The sequence below is a fragment of the Sus scrofa genome, chromosome 8 (assembly GCF_000003025.6).
Source record: "Sus scrofa isolate TJ Tabasco breed Duroc chromosome 8, Sscrofa11.1, whole genome shotgun sequence".
Lineage (NCBI taxonomy): Eukaryota > Metazoa > Chordata > Mammalia > Artiodactyla > Suidae > Sus > Sus scrofa.
In genome coordinates this window covers 113,961,058-113,978,580 of record NC_010450.4, presented here as the reverse complement: position 1 = coordinate 113,978,580, position 17,523 = coordinate 113,961,058, and the positions used below count along the sequence as shown (strand labels likewise).

General features: G+C 47.4%; 1 protein-coding gene across 1 annotated transcript in view; it reads left to right on the top strand.

Moving 5' to 3' along the window:
* HADH (hydroxyacyl-CoA dehydrogenase) overlaps positions 1 to 17,523 on the top strand; it is a gene marked incomplete at its 3' end in the record, with an annotated part of 52,950 nt that overhangs the window by 26,930 nt on the left and 8,497 nt on the right. The window contains 4 exon segments of the mRNA NM_214331.1: positions 3,663 to 3,820; positions 7,866 to 7,992; positions 11,381 to 11,470; positions 17,140 to 17,212. Of these exon segments, the coding sequence (NP_999496.1) occupies positions 3,663 to 3,820; positions 7,866 to 7,992; positions 11,381 to 11,470; positions 17,140 to 17,212 (448 nt within the window).

Genomic DNA, 17,523 nt, shown 5'->3' with positions numbered 1-17,523 from the left:
TAGCCTTTTTGTTCTGTGCAGCTCATCTGTTCCTGGGCTCTTAGGTCATCTTTATAACCATTCTGAATTCTTTCTCAGGTAGATTGCCTGTCTCTACTTATTTTGTCTAAATTTCTATTTGTATTTTTATGTATGTGGAAAATTAGTTGTATTTCTCAATATTGGGAAAGTAGCTTTCTGTAGGGGATAGCCTGTGTGTTCAGTATATTCCACCCAAGAGACAGGGACCACCTTTTCCCAGGGTAGGTTCTGACCTATGTTTGTAGACTCTGTTTTGCAGGCTGTAGGATTGTAGTTTTCTTGGTTTTGGTGTTTGTCCCTTGGTATTCATCGGTTATGATTGAGGTGAGGCTGCTTTAGAGGCTTGAGCAGACTTCCGGGTGTGAAGGGCTGGTGTCTGTTGGTGTGTAGAGCTGAGTCTTGTCCTAATGGGCAGGGCCATTTCAGGAGGTGTGTCTAGACGCAGCTGTGGGCTCAAGAAGTCTTTTTAGGCAGCCTCTCTGCTGATGGATGGGACTATGATCCCACCTTGTTAGTTTTTTTGCCTGCAGTGTCCCAGCACTGGAGCCTATAGGCTGCTGAGTGGGGCCAGGTTTGGTGCCAGAATGTCAGCCTCCAGGGGAGAGCTCATCCCGATGAATGCTTGCCAGTAGCTCTGCACCAGTGTCCTTGTCCCCAGAGTGAGCCACAGCTACTCCCTATCTCCTCAGGAGACCCTCCAAGAACAGAAGGTAGGGCTGGCCCAGGCTCTTAGGAGGTCTTGCTTTTGCTCTTGGTCCCAAGATTTGTGTGCGCCTTCCAAGAGTGGAGTCTCTCGTTAACCCAGTCCCGTGGAGCTCCTGCATTCAAGCACCACTGGCCTTCAAAGCCAGAGGCTGTGGGGTCTCCTCCTCCTGATGCCAGACCCCCAGGCTGGGAAGCCTGATGTGCTGCTCAGAGCTCTCACTCTTGTGGGAGAATCTTTTTGATACAATTATTTTCCAGTTTGTGGGTCACCCTCTCAGGAACGTGATTTCATTATATTATGAGTATACCCCTCCTTCTGCCTTGTTGTAGTTTCTTTTTTATGTCTTTGATTGTAGAATATCTTTTTTGGTAGGTTGTTCAGCAGTTTAGCTGTGATTTTGATCTTTTGTGAGAAGAGGCGGAGCTCAAGATTATTTTACTCTGCCATCTTGCCTGGAACTCATGACTATTTGTCCTCTCTCTCTCTCTTTTTTTTTTTTTTTTTTTTTTTTTTTGGCCATGCCAATAGAATGTAGAAGTTCTCAGGCCAGGGCCTGAACCCTGCCCCAAGTAACAGCAGTGACAATACTGGATCCTTAACCCACTAGGACTCCAGTATTTGTCCTTTTTTGACTGACTTATTTAATTTAATATCTTCGATGTTTGTCTATGTTGTAGCATGTGTCAGAACTTCATTCCTTTTTAAGACTGCTAATGCATTTATGTCCATACCACATATTGTTTATCCCTTCATCTATTCATGGACACTAGGGTTGTTTTCAGCTGTTGGCTATTGTGAATAATGCCGCCGTGAACATTGGTGTACTGTCCTGTTCAAGTCCGACTTTTCTATTTCCTTCGGGTATATACCTAGAAGTGAAATTGCCAGGTCATGTGGCAGGCCTATGTTTAGCTTTTTTTAGGAACTGCTAACCTGTTTTCCTTAGTGCCTGGCCCATTTTACACTCCTGTAAGCAATGTAGGGTGGTTCCAGTTTCTCTACGTCCTACAGAATATTGTATTTTTTCCATAGCCATCCTAGGTGGTATGCAGTAGTTTGGGTTTGCATTTCTTTTTTTTTTTTTTTTTTTTTGTCTTTTTGTCTTTTGTTGTTGCTATTTCTTGGGCCGCTCCTGCGGCATATGGAGGTTCCCAGGCTAGGGGTTGAATCGAAGCTGTAGCCACTGGCCTACGCCAGAGCCACAGCAACGCGGGATCCGAGCCATGTCTGCAACCTACACCACAGCTCACGGCAACGCCGGATCGTTAACCCACTGAGCAAGGCCAGGGACCGAACCCGCAACCTCATGGTTCCTAGTCGGATTCGTTAACCACTGCGCCACGACGGGAACTCCTGGGTTTGCATTTCTTAAAATCTGGTCATCTTTTGAAAGTCAGAGGAGCAGGGGAGGAGTGTACTTTCCCCTGAAGAAATCCAAACACTAAGTGTCAGAGTCGATTGAGATCTCCTTCACCTTTCGTCCATGTCCTTCCCGATGGGGGGACCTGAAAGAGAGCCTGTTGTGATCTGGGTCCAGATAGGTGAGATTTCAAGAGCCTGGGTTTAGGGAGCAAGGGCAGAGTGAGTCCAGTCCGGATAACCTGTACTTTCACTTGTTTATTCTGCAAACTGCTGCCATTTGTCCCTCTTTGGGCTGAGGCTTTGGGCCCTGCCCTGGAGGTAAAAAGATGTCATTTGTTTTCAAAATGCTCAGCTCCTGACTGGTCCCCCAGGAGTCTAGTCTCCTGGTGGTTTCTCACCTCTGCCAGGGACATGCTTGGAGGAGGGACGGGTCAGCTTCTGCTTGCCTGGTCCACATACTGTATTTATCTAGCTCGGCATTAACGAGTGCAAGTAGCCACGAGCTGTAGGAGACCATGGAGCACTTAAAATGTGGCTGTTCCAAATTGAGGTGTGCAGTCAGTATAAGATTGACACTGGATTTTAAAGACTGAATAGAATAAGAACATAAAACACCCAGTGTTTTAAAGTATTGATTACATGTTGAAATGATAATATCTTAGGTATATTGGCATTAAATGCAGTTACTTTTTGCTGTTTCTTTCGCTTATTAAAATGCAACTAATAGAAAATTTAAAATCACCTATCGTCTTGCATTATATTTCTGTTGTTCGGCTCTGATAGTTGTTTACTCTGTGATGATTTGGGGGACCTTTGCTGATTGTGACCGTTTTGAATACTCATGAGCAAATGACATCTTGAAGTAAAATGGCAGCTGATGGGGCCCTGTCTGTGTCAGCCCAAACCAGGGGTAGTTTGTGGAAACCTGGAGGCGAAAATGATGAAAAGAGAGGACTGCAAGCTCTTTTTAGAGCAGAGGCTGTGCCTGGCAGGTTAGTGAACCACCAGTTGCTGGCCCATGATGGGCGATTATTGTTTGATGAATGACAGCCAAGTTCAGCTTTCTTACCCTCCCTCCGGCCCTTACTCAGCCCTTCCCTGCCTCCTAGCAGAGGGCAGTAGGCTCGTGGATGGGGCTGAGCTAAGTTTTTGGCCTTTCCTGGAAAGACACATTACAGGCTTCCAAGAAGCCCGTCGTGGAACAGGACATGGCTCTCTCTTCACTCTGGGAACAGGTAGAGCAGCCAGTACAGGCACTGGGAACAGCAGTTAGGTGCCGCAGCAGAGCTGACGGAGCTTGAAATACGACGACTGACACATGACAGTGTGCTGACCAGCTGTGGGAATTGTTCACAGGCTAATTCTTGTCTCAGTCTCTGGAAGTTCATTGAGATGCCATCTGCCCGCGCAGAAACGTGGGGGGTTTTATGTCCCAGGATTTCGGGGCACCTTCAGGTTGTGTGTGGAAAGCATTGGCCTGCCCTCACCCTTTCCTCTTCCCTGAGCAGCACATCACACATCATTTTCCGGGGGGCCCAGTGACTGTTCCCTTCTTCTTCCTCCGCTGCCTTAGGCTGGCGATGAATTCGTGGAGAAGACCCTGAGCAGCATATCCACCAGCACGGACGCAGCATCCGTGGTCCACAGCACAGACCTGGTGGTGGAGGCCATCGTGGAGAACCTGAAGGTGAAGAGCGAGCTCTTCAAGAGGCTGGACAAGTTTGCTGCTGAGTACGTGACCCCTGGGGATCTTGTTGGTCTGAGGCTCTCTTCTGCTGCTTGGGCTCCTCTCCAGGGAAGGAGTCTTCTGGCACCAGGACTTTTTATTACCCTATACCTGTTCCCAAAAGAGCCAGCACTGTTCCCCTTGTTCTCCATCCTCCACTCCCTATTTGCTTGCCAAGGCTTTTGGGCCACTCTGATCTGATCCTTGTCCCTAGGTGAGGGTGGAATTTCCCATGCAACCTGGAGGGTCCATCCAGGGACAGGCCTTGCTTTCTTGCAGTGTCTGGGTCATGGGCCCTTTCAGGCCGGAGGGGAGGCACTTAAGCGTGACCTTAAATGTCTGCTAAGCAACTGCAGAGCAATTTGGTGTGCCCTCTCTTTTGGGTGGAATCAGCAGAATGATGTAGTTGAAGGGAATACCTCTCTGTCTACACAGGACCCTCTTGCTTTGAGCTTTCTGTGGGTTAAATCAAAATATCTTGGGAGTTTTTACGGAGCACTGAGTAGGTCTTACCTGGCTTCCTGGCAAAGGGTGGGAGAGGAGAGCCAGCCTCATGCAGATTGGGTACGGGGGCGCCTGGGCTCAGGACTGTCTGCGGTGTTAGCAAGCTGTGCACATGTGCAGCTCTAGTTCTGCATGTGGCTCTTGGTGATTTTGACACCTGACTGATTCATTCGTGCTCTTCTTAATGGCTTGCTTGGCTATGTTTCACCTTTTTTTTTTTTCTTTTTTTTTTTTTACAGCCACACCTGTGGCATATGGGAGTTCCCAGGCCTAGGGATCAAATCAGAGCTGCAGCTGCTGGCCTACACCACAGCCATAGCAACTCTGGATCTGAGCTGTACCTGCAACCTATGCTGAGGCTTTCAGCAATGCAGGGTCCTTAACCCGCTAAACGAGCGCCAGGGATCAAACCTGCATCCTCACGGGCAGTGTCGGGTCCTTAACCCACTGAGCTACAACGGGAACTCCCATTTCATCCTCCTTGATTGGAACTCAAAGTGAGAATAAGATTACATGACAATAGTAATTCTTAGGGAGCCACCAGTGAGCAGTGGCTGAAGAGAGACACTTTCATACTGGCCTGCTGGATTGTCAGCCCTCAGAGCTATATTGTCTGGTAGCCAGAGCAGCCCAGCCCTGACAAAGAGAAGACTTTCTGTCACCCGTGTGTCACTTTGCTGATCAGCATGCTCGTGTGCTCTGCACTGGGCTTTAGGGGCTGCAGTGTCACCTGACAGAACCAGAAGACTGTCTTGTGGGGATGCTGGCTCCCAAGTTGGTGGGGAGCCCTCTGAGACAATAAAACACCCACTCAGGAAAGGGAGGATGGTTCAGCAGTTAGGCCTTATTGGGATATTGGTCATTCTTTTGTGACAGTGACAGGTCTGACTGCCCTCTTGTGTCAGCATCGAGTAATGGAAGGACTGTTAGAAAGGCAGTCTGGGGCCAGGGTGGGGACCACCTCCCTCTCTGACCTTGAACAGTCAGGGTCCTCTCTGGCCCTCATTTTTTATCATCTGTAATTTGAATTTGAAGGTTAGGGGTAAATAATTTCTAAGGCCTTTCCAGTTCTAGGACTATTTCTCTGTGAAATAGGGTAGTGGTACCTGTTTCACAGCATTGTTTAGGAAACTCATGGAATTCAGCTTATACTTCCTGAGTGCCTGCTGTATGTCAGGCGCTACACCAGGCTCTTCCACCTAAGTTTATGTCATAAACAGATATGACATGTGAATGAACACACAGTGGTAGTCACAAGTAGATGTGACTTGGCTTCTGGTCACAGCCATCCTTCTCCACATTCTTGTTTTCATTTTAGATGACCGCTGTTATTCAATGTTTGCTGAATTATGGGTTTGTTTGTTTTTTTAATAGCTTAAGATACTTTGCTGCTCAGTTTTGCAGTTAGATCCTATCATGGGAGATGAAAATACATTCTAAAGTTCCGGTCGGAAGCCCTGATGAAACAGTTGCATCCTGGAAGAGAGCATGGCTTCCTTGGACTAAGGCCCACAGTCCGCCCCAGCTGAGCCCTGGCTCTCCCCTTCCAACAAACCCTGGAACTCTGCTCTGCCGCAGTCCCTACCACCCCCGCTAGTCTTCTTCCCATCAGGGCCTGGGGGCCTTAGGCATTGTCAGTGAACATCATGCTTGTGCTGTCGATTTTCTTTTTTTGCCTTTTAGGGCTGCACCCTCGGTATATGGAGATTCCCAGGGTAGGGCTTGAATCGGAGCTGCAGCTGCTGGCCTATACCACAGCCACAGCAATGTGGGATCCGAGCCAAGTCTGCAACCTACACCACAGCTCACGGCATTGCCAGATTCCCTAACCTACTGAGCAGAACCAGTGATCAAACCTGCATCTTCATGGATACTAGTTGGATTCGTTTCTGCTGAGCCACGACGGGAACGCCCACACCTTCCCATATATTTTAAATCATCTCTGGATTACTTGTAATGCCTAATATAATGTAAATGCCATGTACATAGTTGTAAATGCTATGTAACTTGCATAGCGAATTCAAGTTTTGTTTTTTGGAAGTTTTTTCAAATATTTTTTGATCCCGGTTGGCAGACCCTGTGGATCCTGAGGGCTGACTGTAACTTCACTGATGAAACATGCTTTCTAGTCGGCATTTCCCCTTTTTGCCCTTCATATGTCCTATAAGAAGCCCCTCATCTTTGAAATAACCCTTTCTTTTCTTAAGGGGGGTGTGGAGGCCCTGCTGCTGCGTTTCAGGGCACTTCTGGCAGCACCGTTACTGCAGAGGGCCTCCTTGCCTTCTGTGACGGGGCATGCTTTCCCCAGAACCAAAAGCAAGAAACTAGAATTTTAAACCTTTAAAAAAAGAACTTTTTTTTTTTTTTTTTTTTTTTTAAGAGAAGCCTGGCCTTTAAATTGGTCAACTTGGAAGTTGCTTGAGAACAGAATGGTTAGTGCACCTTGAAAGGGGAGCGCTCTCCCGGGCCGATCACACGAAGGGTCTCCCCTCAGCCTCTCAGTGGCCACTATACCCGGCACTCCAGCTGCTTTCACCTCCCTCTTCTCTCCTTCTTCCAAATTACTAGTTTCTTTTCCCTCCTCTTCTCCTCTCCGCCCATGCACCCACATTTCAGGCAGGTTGTTGTACTGCCTTTTAGGCAAGTAGGAACCTCCCAATCAGGTTGTAAGGAACCACTCTCTTGTGCTGTGACCTGGTCCTTGTGGTTGTAATTAGCCTTAGGCCCTTTTCTCTATATCCACCAGGTGGTGCTGTAGGAAAGCCTGTCTCTGAAGATTTGCGTGTCATGCCTTTGGCAGCCCACTTTACTGAGGTCTTAACAAATTAAATTGGGTTTAAGTCAGTATGGATTTTGAAAAATTAGTGATTTAATATTTTATATGCACAGAAGAAGATGGTATTTCTTTTTAAGGATATTTTATAATAAGAATACCTTGAACTGCATTTATCCTGTATACACGTGTATCCTTCCTTCCCCAAATCTACCAGGGTAGCCGTAAAACTTATTTTGGATCATTTTGGTTTTATTCTGTTTTCACTTTAATTCCCAATCAGTGGAAAAGTAAGGCTTATCACTTGAGGAGAAAAGATCTTTGTTCATGTTTGTATCCATTGTTTCTCTTTGAGGATTCAGGTGTTTCTTCCCAGTTTTTTGAGTGTCCGTGATGCATCCTGTCTTTCCTTAGTCTTTGTTCACTTAGAGTTTCATTTTGTGACTGATGTTGCCTTCTTTTTTTTCCTCACATACCATGAAAATAAAATAATGCAAGTAGCCAGCAGAAATTTTTCTCCCTGAGATTAAGGAAGGTTTGGTCAAGGCTAAATAGGCTTTTGGAACAGGTCACTTTTAAATTGAAAATTTCAAAATTTAAATGTAACAGGCTGTTTGATCTCAGCCTCTTGGGCGAAGCTTTACCCTGACTCCTCCAGGGTTAGGACAGCGGATCTGGGCAGTAAGCCGCCGCCTGGTGTGTTGCACCTGAGGAGTCCTGACTGTTTCCAAAGATGGACTTGTCCCAATACTCCACCATCTTTCTCTCCACAGACACACAATCTTTGCCAGCAACACTTCCTCTTTGCAGATCACAAGCCTAGCCAATGCCACCACCAGACAGGACCGATTTGCCGGGCTCCATTTCTTCAACCCAGTGCCCTTGATGAAACTTGTGGAGGTCAGTGGATGTCTGCTTGTGCACGTGCTCGCGCTGCCAGCTCTCAGCCCTGCTTCTCTGAGTCGCACCTGCCCTGCCACCGGGGGCTGCACTGGTGGATTTTAATGGGAACTTGGAGAGAGGTCCTTGTGCTTGGGCTTCTCTGGCCAGACTCTCCTTTCAGAGTCAGAGGAAGAAACAGCACCTAATACCTAGGAAGGCTCCCGGGCTCTTTCTTCACAGCCCTGTGCTCTGACCAGTGGTGTTCAGGAGGGCTGTTAACTTTGTGGCATGTCACTCACTCACTTGTCTGTGCTGTAGCTGATGGGCATCAGACTGGGAAGGCAGTGCTAACGACCACTGGCTTGATGAGGCCACAGGGGGAGAGCCACCCTTGTTCCTGTCGTCTCATCCAGGCTGGATGTAGAATTTTATTAGAGGCCTGGTTTCCTGCAGGAGCCACTGCAGTACCCTGACCCCTGCTCCAGGGGTGAGTTCGGCCCCAGGGAACAGGGCCTTAGTACTGTCCCCAGAGGAGGCACATCTCCCGTGTGTTGTGATCAGGGCTCTTCAGCCAGCTTCCCATAGCCTTGAACCTCCTGACCTCAAACCCGGGAGGTGGAGGGACATGGCCAGGGCGGGCTGCCAGCGATCCTGTTGGGGCTGCTTCTGCTTGCCTGCTTGGAGACTTGGGTATGTACGAGGGAGATGGAGTCACAGTAGACGGTTTGCACCTGAAATATGACGGCTTGCCTTTTATAGGGGGGCTAATTACAGGGTCCGAGGAGCAGCTGCTAGTAAAGTAGCATTTGTTGTGAGGTTGAGGAGTTATTGCCGTGTGAAGTGTGGGGGACGTGGAACCAGGCGGACCTTTGGAGACTGCCTGAGGCTCCCTGGGAGGGTGTGGGGATCTGTTTCTCCACTGCTGCCTTCTCCTCCTCCAGGCCCCTTTCCCTCCCTTATCCCCTCACTTCCTCCACCTCTCCTTGTGCCCCCACCCCTGCCCCCAACATAAGCATTAGCATCTAGTTTAAGGATGACTACAGTTTCTTCTTTTTTTGCTTTTTAGAGCCGCACCTACGGCATAAGGAGGTTCCCAGGCTAGCGGTCGAATCGAAGCTACAGCTGCCGGCTTATGCCACAGCCACAGCAACGCCAGATCCAACCTACATCACAGCTTATGGCTACGCCAGATGCTTAACCCACTGAGCGAGGCCAGGGATCGAACCTGCACCCTCATGGTTCCTAGTCAGATTCATTTCCACTGCACCACAACGGGAACTCCTTTTATTTATTTTTTACAAGGATGACTACATTTTCTTAGAGCTTTTCTTAGAGTTTTCTCTCAAGGCCAGCTCTTGCCATAGGAAGTTTGTTTCACTAACATTGCTCCGTCATTCCTTCCAGTTTACTGCCAGTCCCCAAGGCTGTTTTTGAAAAAGTCGAGGAGTGAAAGGGAGGGGTGCAGGGAATAGAAGAAACTACATTTGTCCTTATGCAGGAAAGAGCAAAGAAGTAGGAAGGAATTTTCAGCATTTCAGTACATAGGGACTAATTACTTTTTAGGTTACTCTCTCATGTACGTGTGTCTTTTGAAGGTGAAGACACATTTTATAGATTTACTTCAAACTCGAAAGCTCTTTTCAACTGTATTTGTCTGATAGTGCCCATCTCTGTCTTTGGAGATATGGCACATTGATTGTTAACAGTTGATGCTTGGCAAATGTTAACCTTTTCTAGAAAATGTTCCCTGAAAGTGCTGTTCTTTATGCACCTTATATTCTTTAACTTGAGCATTTGCTTATGAGTCCCCGGTGGTGAGCCCTGAAATGAGCTGTAAGTTGAGTGGTTCCTCTCCTTGGGAGCCCAGTCCACATATATGCATATTTTTTCAGACTCTGTGATGGAAGAGAATATCTGTAGCACATTGCTGTTTCTGGAGCGAATCATTAAATATGCACCCCTCCTATATCAAAAAGCCTTTATTATTGACGCCTTTAAACCAACAGATTTTTTTAAAACTCCGTCATCAGCAGCCCTTGTCCTACCTAACTCAGTCTATATGGTTCTGATGGAGGGGATTTTACACCTGCTTTGGAATAATTCTCGGACTGCAGTTTGATTTGTGATACCTGCAGAGCAGTTTCTGGCCCATTTCATTCCATTCCTCATCCCCAGCTTCATGGTGCTTTATTCTGTTTCCACTCATTTACTTCTTTTAGTGCCGTAATATACCAGCACACCCCAAGCTGTGGTCACATTAAAACACGGATGATAGTGATTCTCATCCTGTACAGACACTAGCTCATTACACCGCACAGCCGTCTTAAAAGAGGCAGGATGTGTCAGAGAGCATCATCCCCTTTTCCTAGAAGAGAGACGAGGCATGGAGGGCTGATTCGACTCGCCGAGGCTCATCTAAAGGGTCTGACGTAGAAGCCAAGCCTTTTTGCTTTGACTCCTATTGAAGTCCCTTAACTGGCCTTTAAATTGCGTGTGTGTGTGTGTTTTAAGTGTAAATTCACCTAGGTCTCTCTCCATTTGCTGAAATCTAATTCTCGACAGGAGACGTCTCTGCCGAGAGCGGACTGGTGGGTATGGCGCTGGGTGCCAACCCCTGCAGGTCCCAGCAGCCACTGTGAGCAGGGTCGCAGTCATGCTCTTGCCCTGCGCCCCATGGAGAAGGTCAGGAAGGCAGCGCAGAGCCTTCCCCAGGTGCCTGGCAGGTGGCAGGCCAGCCATGGGCCCCTGTTTGCTGGAAACGAAAGCCTTCCTCTGGGCTGAGCCTGTTGTGAGGCAGAGGGAGCCATTGGGCTTTGGGGCGTCTGTGTGGGAGAGGGTGGGGTAACGACAGGCTTCCTCACCTCAGCGTCCACGAGACCTTGGTGACCCGGACGCATCACTCCATTTTCCTTGTGTATATGCCAGGAGAAGGCGGGGCTCCACGCAGAGTACTTTAAGGGCAATCGTTATACTCCAGTAAACTCCCAGTTACCTCTCTGAAATAATTAGCAAGAGCACGTAAAACCCTAATAAAAGCCAGCATTTACTGTTCACTTCAGTCCTCCTGAGAGCTGCCCTTATATGCTTTACCTCCTGATCTAATTCCATTCTCACCTCAACTCCTTGAGGTTGGTAGAGTGACTTCAGTGTCATGTCTCAATTTCAAGAAACATTTTGGGGACACAGAGCCAGTAAGTGTATGACTGGGATTTGAGCTCAGGTCTCTCTCAGTGACAAAGCCTCTAGGACTCTCCTATACACATACACACACACTTATATTTAATAAGCCTGTTTCTGTGCGTTCTGTTGTCTGTGTGGCAACGTTTGATAAGTAGGTCCTTGAAATGTACTATTGAATTTGTTTGCTGACTTTTGGTTAGAATTCTTCTCCGCTTTGCATTTCCAGGTCGTCAAAACACCAATGACCAGCCAGAAGACATTGGAATCTCTGGTAGACTTCAGCAAAACCCTGGGAAAGCATCCTGTTTCTTGCAAGGTAGGTATAGGTAGCTTAGTAAGAGGGTGGTTTTCCACGGAACCCGACTTACCCCAGGTAGAATTCTTCCGTGGTAGGACCTTTACCACAGGCCTGTCCGCAGGCTGCAAAGAGCCGGCTGTGCACCTACCAGGGAAAGCAGGTTCCTAAGCCGTGCCCAGGGCCGTCGGGCAGATGGTGTGAGGGCTGAAGGGAGCCACCATGTTAAATTGAAAACTCGGACTTCTCTCTGGGTCTTGGCTTTTGTCCCTTGATGATCAGCTGTGTTTCTGTAAATGGTTTATGTTACCCCATCAGCTTTCGGCTTCTTCTGGGCCCTGGGGAGCCAGGACCCTGGGTGTCAGGCACTGCCTGGTGGTACGTGCATTCCTGAACCGAAAAGTAGGACTTCCCTTTTGGAAAGAACACTGCAGGTGGTTAGGCAAGTGGTGAGAGAGAGGCCGAGCCGGCCCTGTCCAAGGTAGCATTCAGGAAGCTGCTTCGTTGCTTTGGTTTTCGATAAGAAACTCAGTCGAATGGAAAGGCATCCCCTTTCTTAAGACGCCTGGTGATTAAATGTAAAATCATCCCAGTTGTTATCTTCTGCTTCGTTTGATTGTTTTCAGTCTCTGTGTTTGCTGTAGTTTCTCTTTAGTTCCCCCCAAACTTAGGGCTACATTTCTGCATGCTTTGGCAGTTTTTCTAAAAGGACATTTGTATCACAAAATGCCATTACAAATGTTTATAAATATGTCATCTACTTTTTACTATAGTCTTTTTTATTTTTTACATTTATTTTTCTTTCTTTCTTTCTTTTTCTTTTTGAGCTGTACCCACGGCGTGTGGAAGTTCCTGGGCTAGGAGTTGAATTGGAGCTGCAGCCGAGGCCTACACCACAGCCACAGCAATGCCAGATCTGAGCCGCACCTGCAACTTATGCTGCAGTTTGTGGCAGCCTGGATCCTTAACCAGTGAAGGAGGCCAGGACTCAAACTGCATCCTCACAGAGACAATGTCAGGTTCTTAGCCCACTGAGCTACGATGGGAATGCCTGTAGTTTATTTTTTAGTGTTTAATTTATTTAAAAAATTTTTAATACGGTTTGAAAGTTTAGCCTCTCTAGACAGTTTTTACAAAATATTGGCTATTGGCTTGTTCTCCGTGTGGCACAGTACCTCCCTGGGCCTGTCTTACAGCCAGTAGTTTGTACCTCCCACTCCCCCATTGCTGTGGTGCCCCTTCCTCCCTGCCCACCAGTAACCAGTAACTACAAGTTCGTTCTCTAAATCTGTGAGTCTGCCTTTTTGGGGGGGAAGGGGGGTGGCTGTGCACATAGCACGTGAAAGTTCCCAGTCCAGGGACTGAACCCTCGTCATAGCAGCGACAACACTGGATCCTTAATCCAATGTGCTACCAGGGAACTCCTGTTTCTTTTTCTTTTTCTTTCTTTTTTTTTTTTTTATTATGCTCACTAACTTTTTGTATTTTTGGATTCCATGTGTATGTGATTTTGTACAGTATTTGTTTTCCCCGTCTGCCTTATTTCTTTTTTTTTTTTTTTTTTTGTCTTTTTTGTCTTTTTGTTGTTGTTATTGTTGCTATCTCTTGGTTCTTGGGCCGCTCCCGCGGCATATGGAGGTTCCCAGGCTAGGGGTCTAATCGGAGCTGTAGCCACCGGCCTACGCCAGAGCCACAGCAACGCGGGATCCGAGCCGCGTCTGCAACCTACACCACAGCTCACGGCAACGCCGGATCGTTAACCCACTGAGCAAGGGCAGGGATCGAACCCGCAACTTCATGGTTCCTAGTCGGATTCGTTAACCACTGCGCCACGACGGGAACTCCTTTTTTTTTTTTTTTTTTTTTGTCTTTTTTGTCTTTTTGTTGTTGTTATTGTTCCGTCTGCCTTATTTCATTAACCATAATACTCTTTAGAGTCCATCCAAGTTGCTGCAAATAGCCAAATTTATGGCTGAGTAGTATTCCTGTGTGTGTGTTTGTATACCACACCTTCTTTATATGTTCATCAGTTGATGGGCACTTAGGTGTTTCCATGTCTTGGCTATGGTAAAAAGCACTGCTGTGAACGTTGGGGTGCGTGTGTCTTTTCAAATTACTGTTTTTGGTTTTTTCAGATAATATGCCCAGAAATGGAATTGCTGGCTGACCATCACCTTTTAAATAATATCATTGTTCTAGCCGAACATAATCTATTAAATAATATCATTGTTCTCTCTGGAGTAGCGGAAACGAATCCGACTAGTATCCATGAGGATGCAGGTTTGACCCTGGCCTTGTTCAGTGGGTCGGGGATCTGGCATTGCCGTGAGGTGTGGTGTAGGTCGCAGACGTGGCTCAGATCCCGCATTGCTGTGGCTGTGGTATAGGCCGGCAGCTATAGCTCTGATGTGACCCCGTAGCCTGGGAACTTCCACATTGCTGCAGGTGTGACCCTAAAGGAAAAATATATATATTTATCATTGTGGTTCTTCTCATAGCAATCTTCTGCTTTCTAAAATAGTCTCAAGTTTGAACTCACAATATTAACCCATGAAACTAAAATTGTTTACGCATCATCCAGATAAGTCATGTGTCATTGTGGATCCCAAGAGTGAAAGAAAACAGACTTTAGGTACCTGTCCCTCAGTCCAGGACTGTTGTTATACTTGGGAGTCTCATTTCTTTTTTTTTTTTTTTTTTTTTTGTCTTTTTGCCATTTCTTGGGCCACTCCTGTGGCATATGGAGGTTCCCAGGCTAGGGGGCGAATTGAAGCTATAGCCGCTGGCCCTACCACAGCAACACGGGATCCGAGCCGCATCTATGACCTATACCACAGCTCACACCAATGCCGGATCCTTAACCCACTGAGCAAGGCCAGGGATTGAACCCTCAACCTCATGGTTCCTAGTCAGATTCATTAACCACTGAGCCACAACAGGAACTCTGGGAGTCTGATTTCTTAACACTCTTTTTTTTTTTTTTTTTTTTTCAGCTTTATGGTTTTGAATCGCCTGGATTCAAAAAATCATATTAATAACCAGAGTGTATGGTTGCACTTTCTTATCAGTTTATGCTTTGTTCATGGCAGAGAGCAGTCATTGTGTTAGAAAGGACGTCGGAAGCCAGGTGTGGACATGGAGGTGGGAACAGCCAAGGATGCTCTGGAGCAGCGCAGTCATTAATTAACGGAGAGTGATAATCCCTTCTTCCCGCAGAGTGACCACGGCAGATGCAGGCCTGGGAACTCTGTCTCATAACATTGCCCTCATTAGGTCATGGCGGAACTCTGTAGGTGATACAAGGCTTTTGGGGAGTCTTTCAGGGTCAGTTTTTCAGGGAGCCACATAGAACAAAGGCCAGCCGACTTTTCTGTCAAGGGCCAGATAGTAACACTTCAGAGCTTAGGGTCTCTGTTGCAGTTCCTGAGTTTTGCTGCTGTGATGAAAAGCTGCATGGGCCGTGCCTGTGGGGATGCTTGCGCACTGGGCTGGATTTGGTCTGCAGGATTGTAGTTTACCAGCACTCAACACAGGAATTACATTCCTGCGCCTGCCGTACGCCTTTCTTCAGCACAAGACTTCAGGGGGAGAGTGTGCTGTGAAAGGGTTTTAAGCCCATGGACTCTGGAGCCAGCCTCCCTGGGTTCAAATCCTGGCTCTGGCACTTAGTAGCTGTGTAACTTGGGCAAGTGGCTGAGCCTCACTATGCCTCAGAGGTAAGAGTACTCACCTCATGGTGTCATTAGGAGGAATAAATGGGTTAATATTTGTGAAGCATTTAGAACGATACCTGTCATATAGTAAGTACAGTAAGTAAAGTATTTAACAAACAAGTGCATATGAAAAATGAAACTTGTCTGATTATGTAAAGTGAATTTTTTTATTAAAGAACAGTGTCTCTTTACATTTCACTAGTATTATGAAGAGCATCTGTCTCCACATCTGTCTCAGCAGCATATGGAGTATTATAGTGGGGAAAAGCCTCTTGCCAGTGATCTTACTGGCAGCGTGCTCTTTTGTTCTGATGAATATTTCTCTAATCACTCATGAGTTTAAATATTTTGCGAGTTTTAGCACTTTTTCCTTATTGAGTTCTCTGAGCTCTTTATGCAAATGGTATTAACTCACTCTCTATAAAAACTCCAGATATTATAATTGAAGGAAATATTTTTCCCAGGCTGCTTTCTGATCTCCAACCTTATACATGGTGAGCTTTGTGTACTCGGGTACCCTACACTATCCTGAATTTCTCTAATAACTTTTGGATGTTAAAAAGTGTTTTTGTTATAAAATCGACATTGTTACAGTCATACAGTCTTGATTAAACTGATAAAACTCTTATTCATCTCTATACTCCTGGGAGATGCATAAGGGTACTGCCGGCTCATCCAGAGTGAAGGGAGACACACAGCCTGTGGTACAGTAAGCAGTCAGGTGAACTGGAGGAGTAACGCAGGAGCCTGGTTGTCTTGAATTCAGATGTTTATGGAGGGCCTAGCGTGCGCTAGAAACAGAACACAAGACCTGGGGCCAGGGTAAGGATTTCTCCCTGCGAGGCAATCACAGTCTTTTGTTAAAAGAGAGGCTCTGGAGTTCCCACTGTGACTCAGTGGGTCAAGATCCTAACATAGTGTCCGTGAGGACGTGGGTTCAATCCCTGGCCTCACTCAGCGGGTTAAGGATCTGGCATTGCCATAGCTGCGGTAGGTTGTGTTTCTGTGGCTGTGGCATAGGCCGGCAGCTGCAGCTCCAGTTGACCCCTGGCCCCAGAACTTCCATACGCTGCAAGTAGGGCCATAAAAAAGAAAAAAGAAATAAAGACAAAAGGTGCATCTATGGGAAAAAAAGAGAGAGAGAGGGCTCCATTTACTTAATAAATGGAAATCAGCTTCACATAAATACTGCCGAAAAGTTGCCAACCCAGCTTAGCCCACAAGCTTCCAGAAGATACCAGTGGGTAGCGCCCAGATCCTACATGAAGTCTCCAGAGAGATGCTTAAGTGTTTTGAGGAAGCGGGAAATGATGGAAGGGGGTGCAGTGCAGGGAGTCAGCAGGGTAGAGGGGCTTGGGTGGTGAGCTGTGAAAGGCCACGGGTCTGTCGAGATCGGCTTGCTTGTCCCGGCACCTGTCCCCACCTCAGCCATCCTGTGTGCTGGAGCCTGAGGAAATCCCTACCGGCATGGGGCGTGTGGAAGACAGAGTGTTATTTTTTCTAGACTCCTGAGACGGACGCAGGTCAGGAGAGGAGGGCAGGGACTACCATTTGTGGGGAGGGCTATCTGCAGAGCATTTTAGGCATTTCCTGACTTATCTTCGCAACTTGGGAGGTAGACTGACTTCTCCCATTTCAGAGGTGATGAAACTGAGCTTCAGAATGACACAGGGTCAGAGAGTAGGAGATTTTGAGCCCAGCTCTGCCTGCCCTCAGGCCTGTGCTCCTCGTGATGCCTCTGCCTTGATCCTTTGTGTCAGGGTCTGTGCAGTGGGGGTTCTGGGCTGCTGTCTTGGTTGGGTGAGTTGTCATGTAATACAGAGGTCGTAGGCAGTGCTGGTACTTCAAAACGTGTTTGGAAACTTATAGCTTGATAAATGCGGGTGATCCTTGTGAGAGAGAGTGATAGGTGACTTCACCAAAGATAACGTTCAGTGAAAATTCACTTGTCTTTTATTTTTCTCTCTCCTCTGACAGGACACTCCTGGGTTTATCGTGAACCGTCTCCTGGTGCCGTACCTCATAGAAGCAGTCAGGCTGTACGAACGAGGTAGCTGTCCTGCCACAGGCCGGGAGCTGCAGCTCTTGGCCCTGGCCCTGCTCCCAGGGAGGAGTTCTCCCGCGGGTCCGTGGGCAGGGCTGAGCCGTGCGGGGTAGGGAAGGAGCTACTGGCTGTGTCAGTCAGCCTGGCCCTGGGCCCCCCGGTACCTTTGTCACTGTGTTCCCAGGGCCCCCTGGAATCCCCATGAGGCCTCTGAGGAGGCTCTGGGGCCCTCCACCCAGTCCCAGCCAGAACAGTCGACACACGGATTTAAATTCTGGATCTCTTGTGAAAAGGTTTATTGCTTCAGGTGCTGCTGC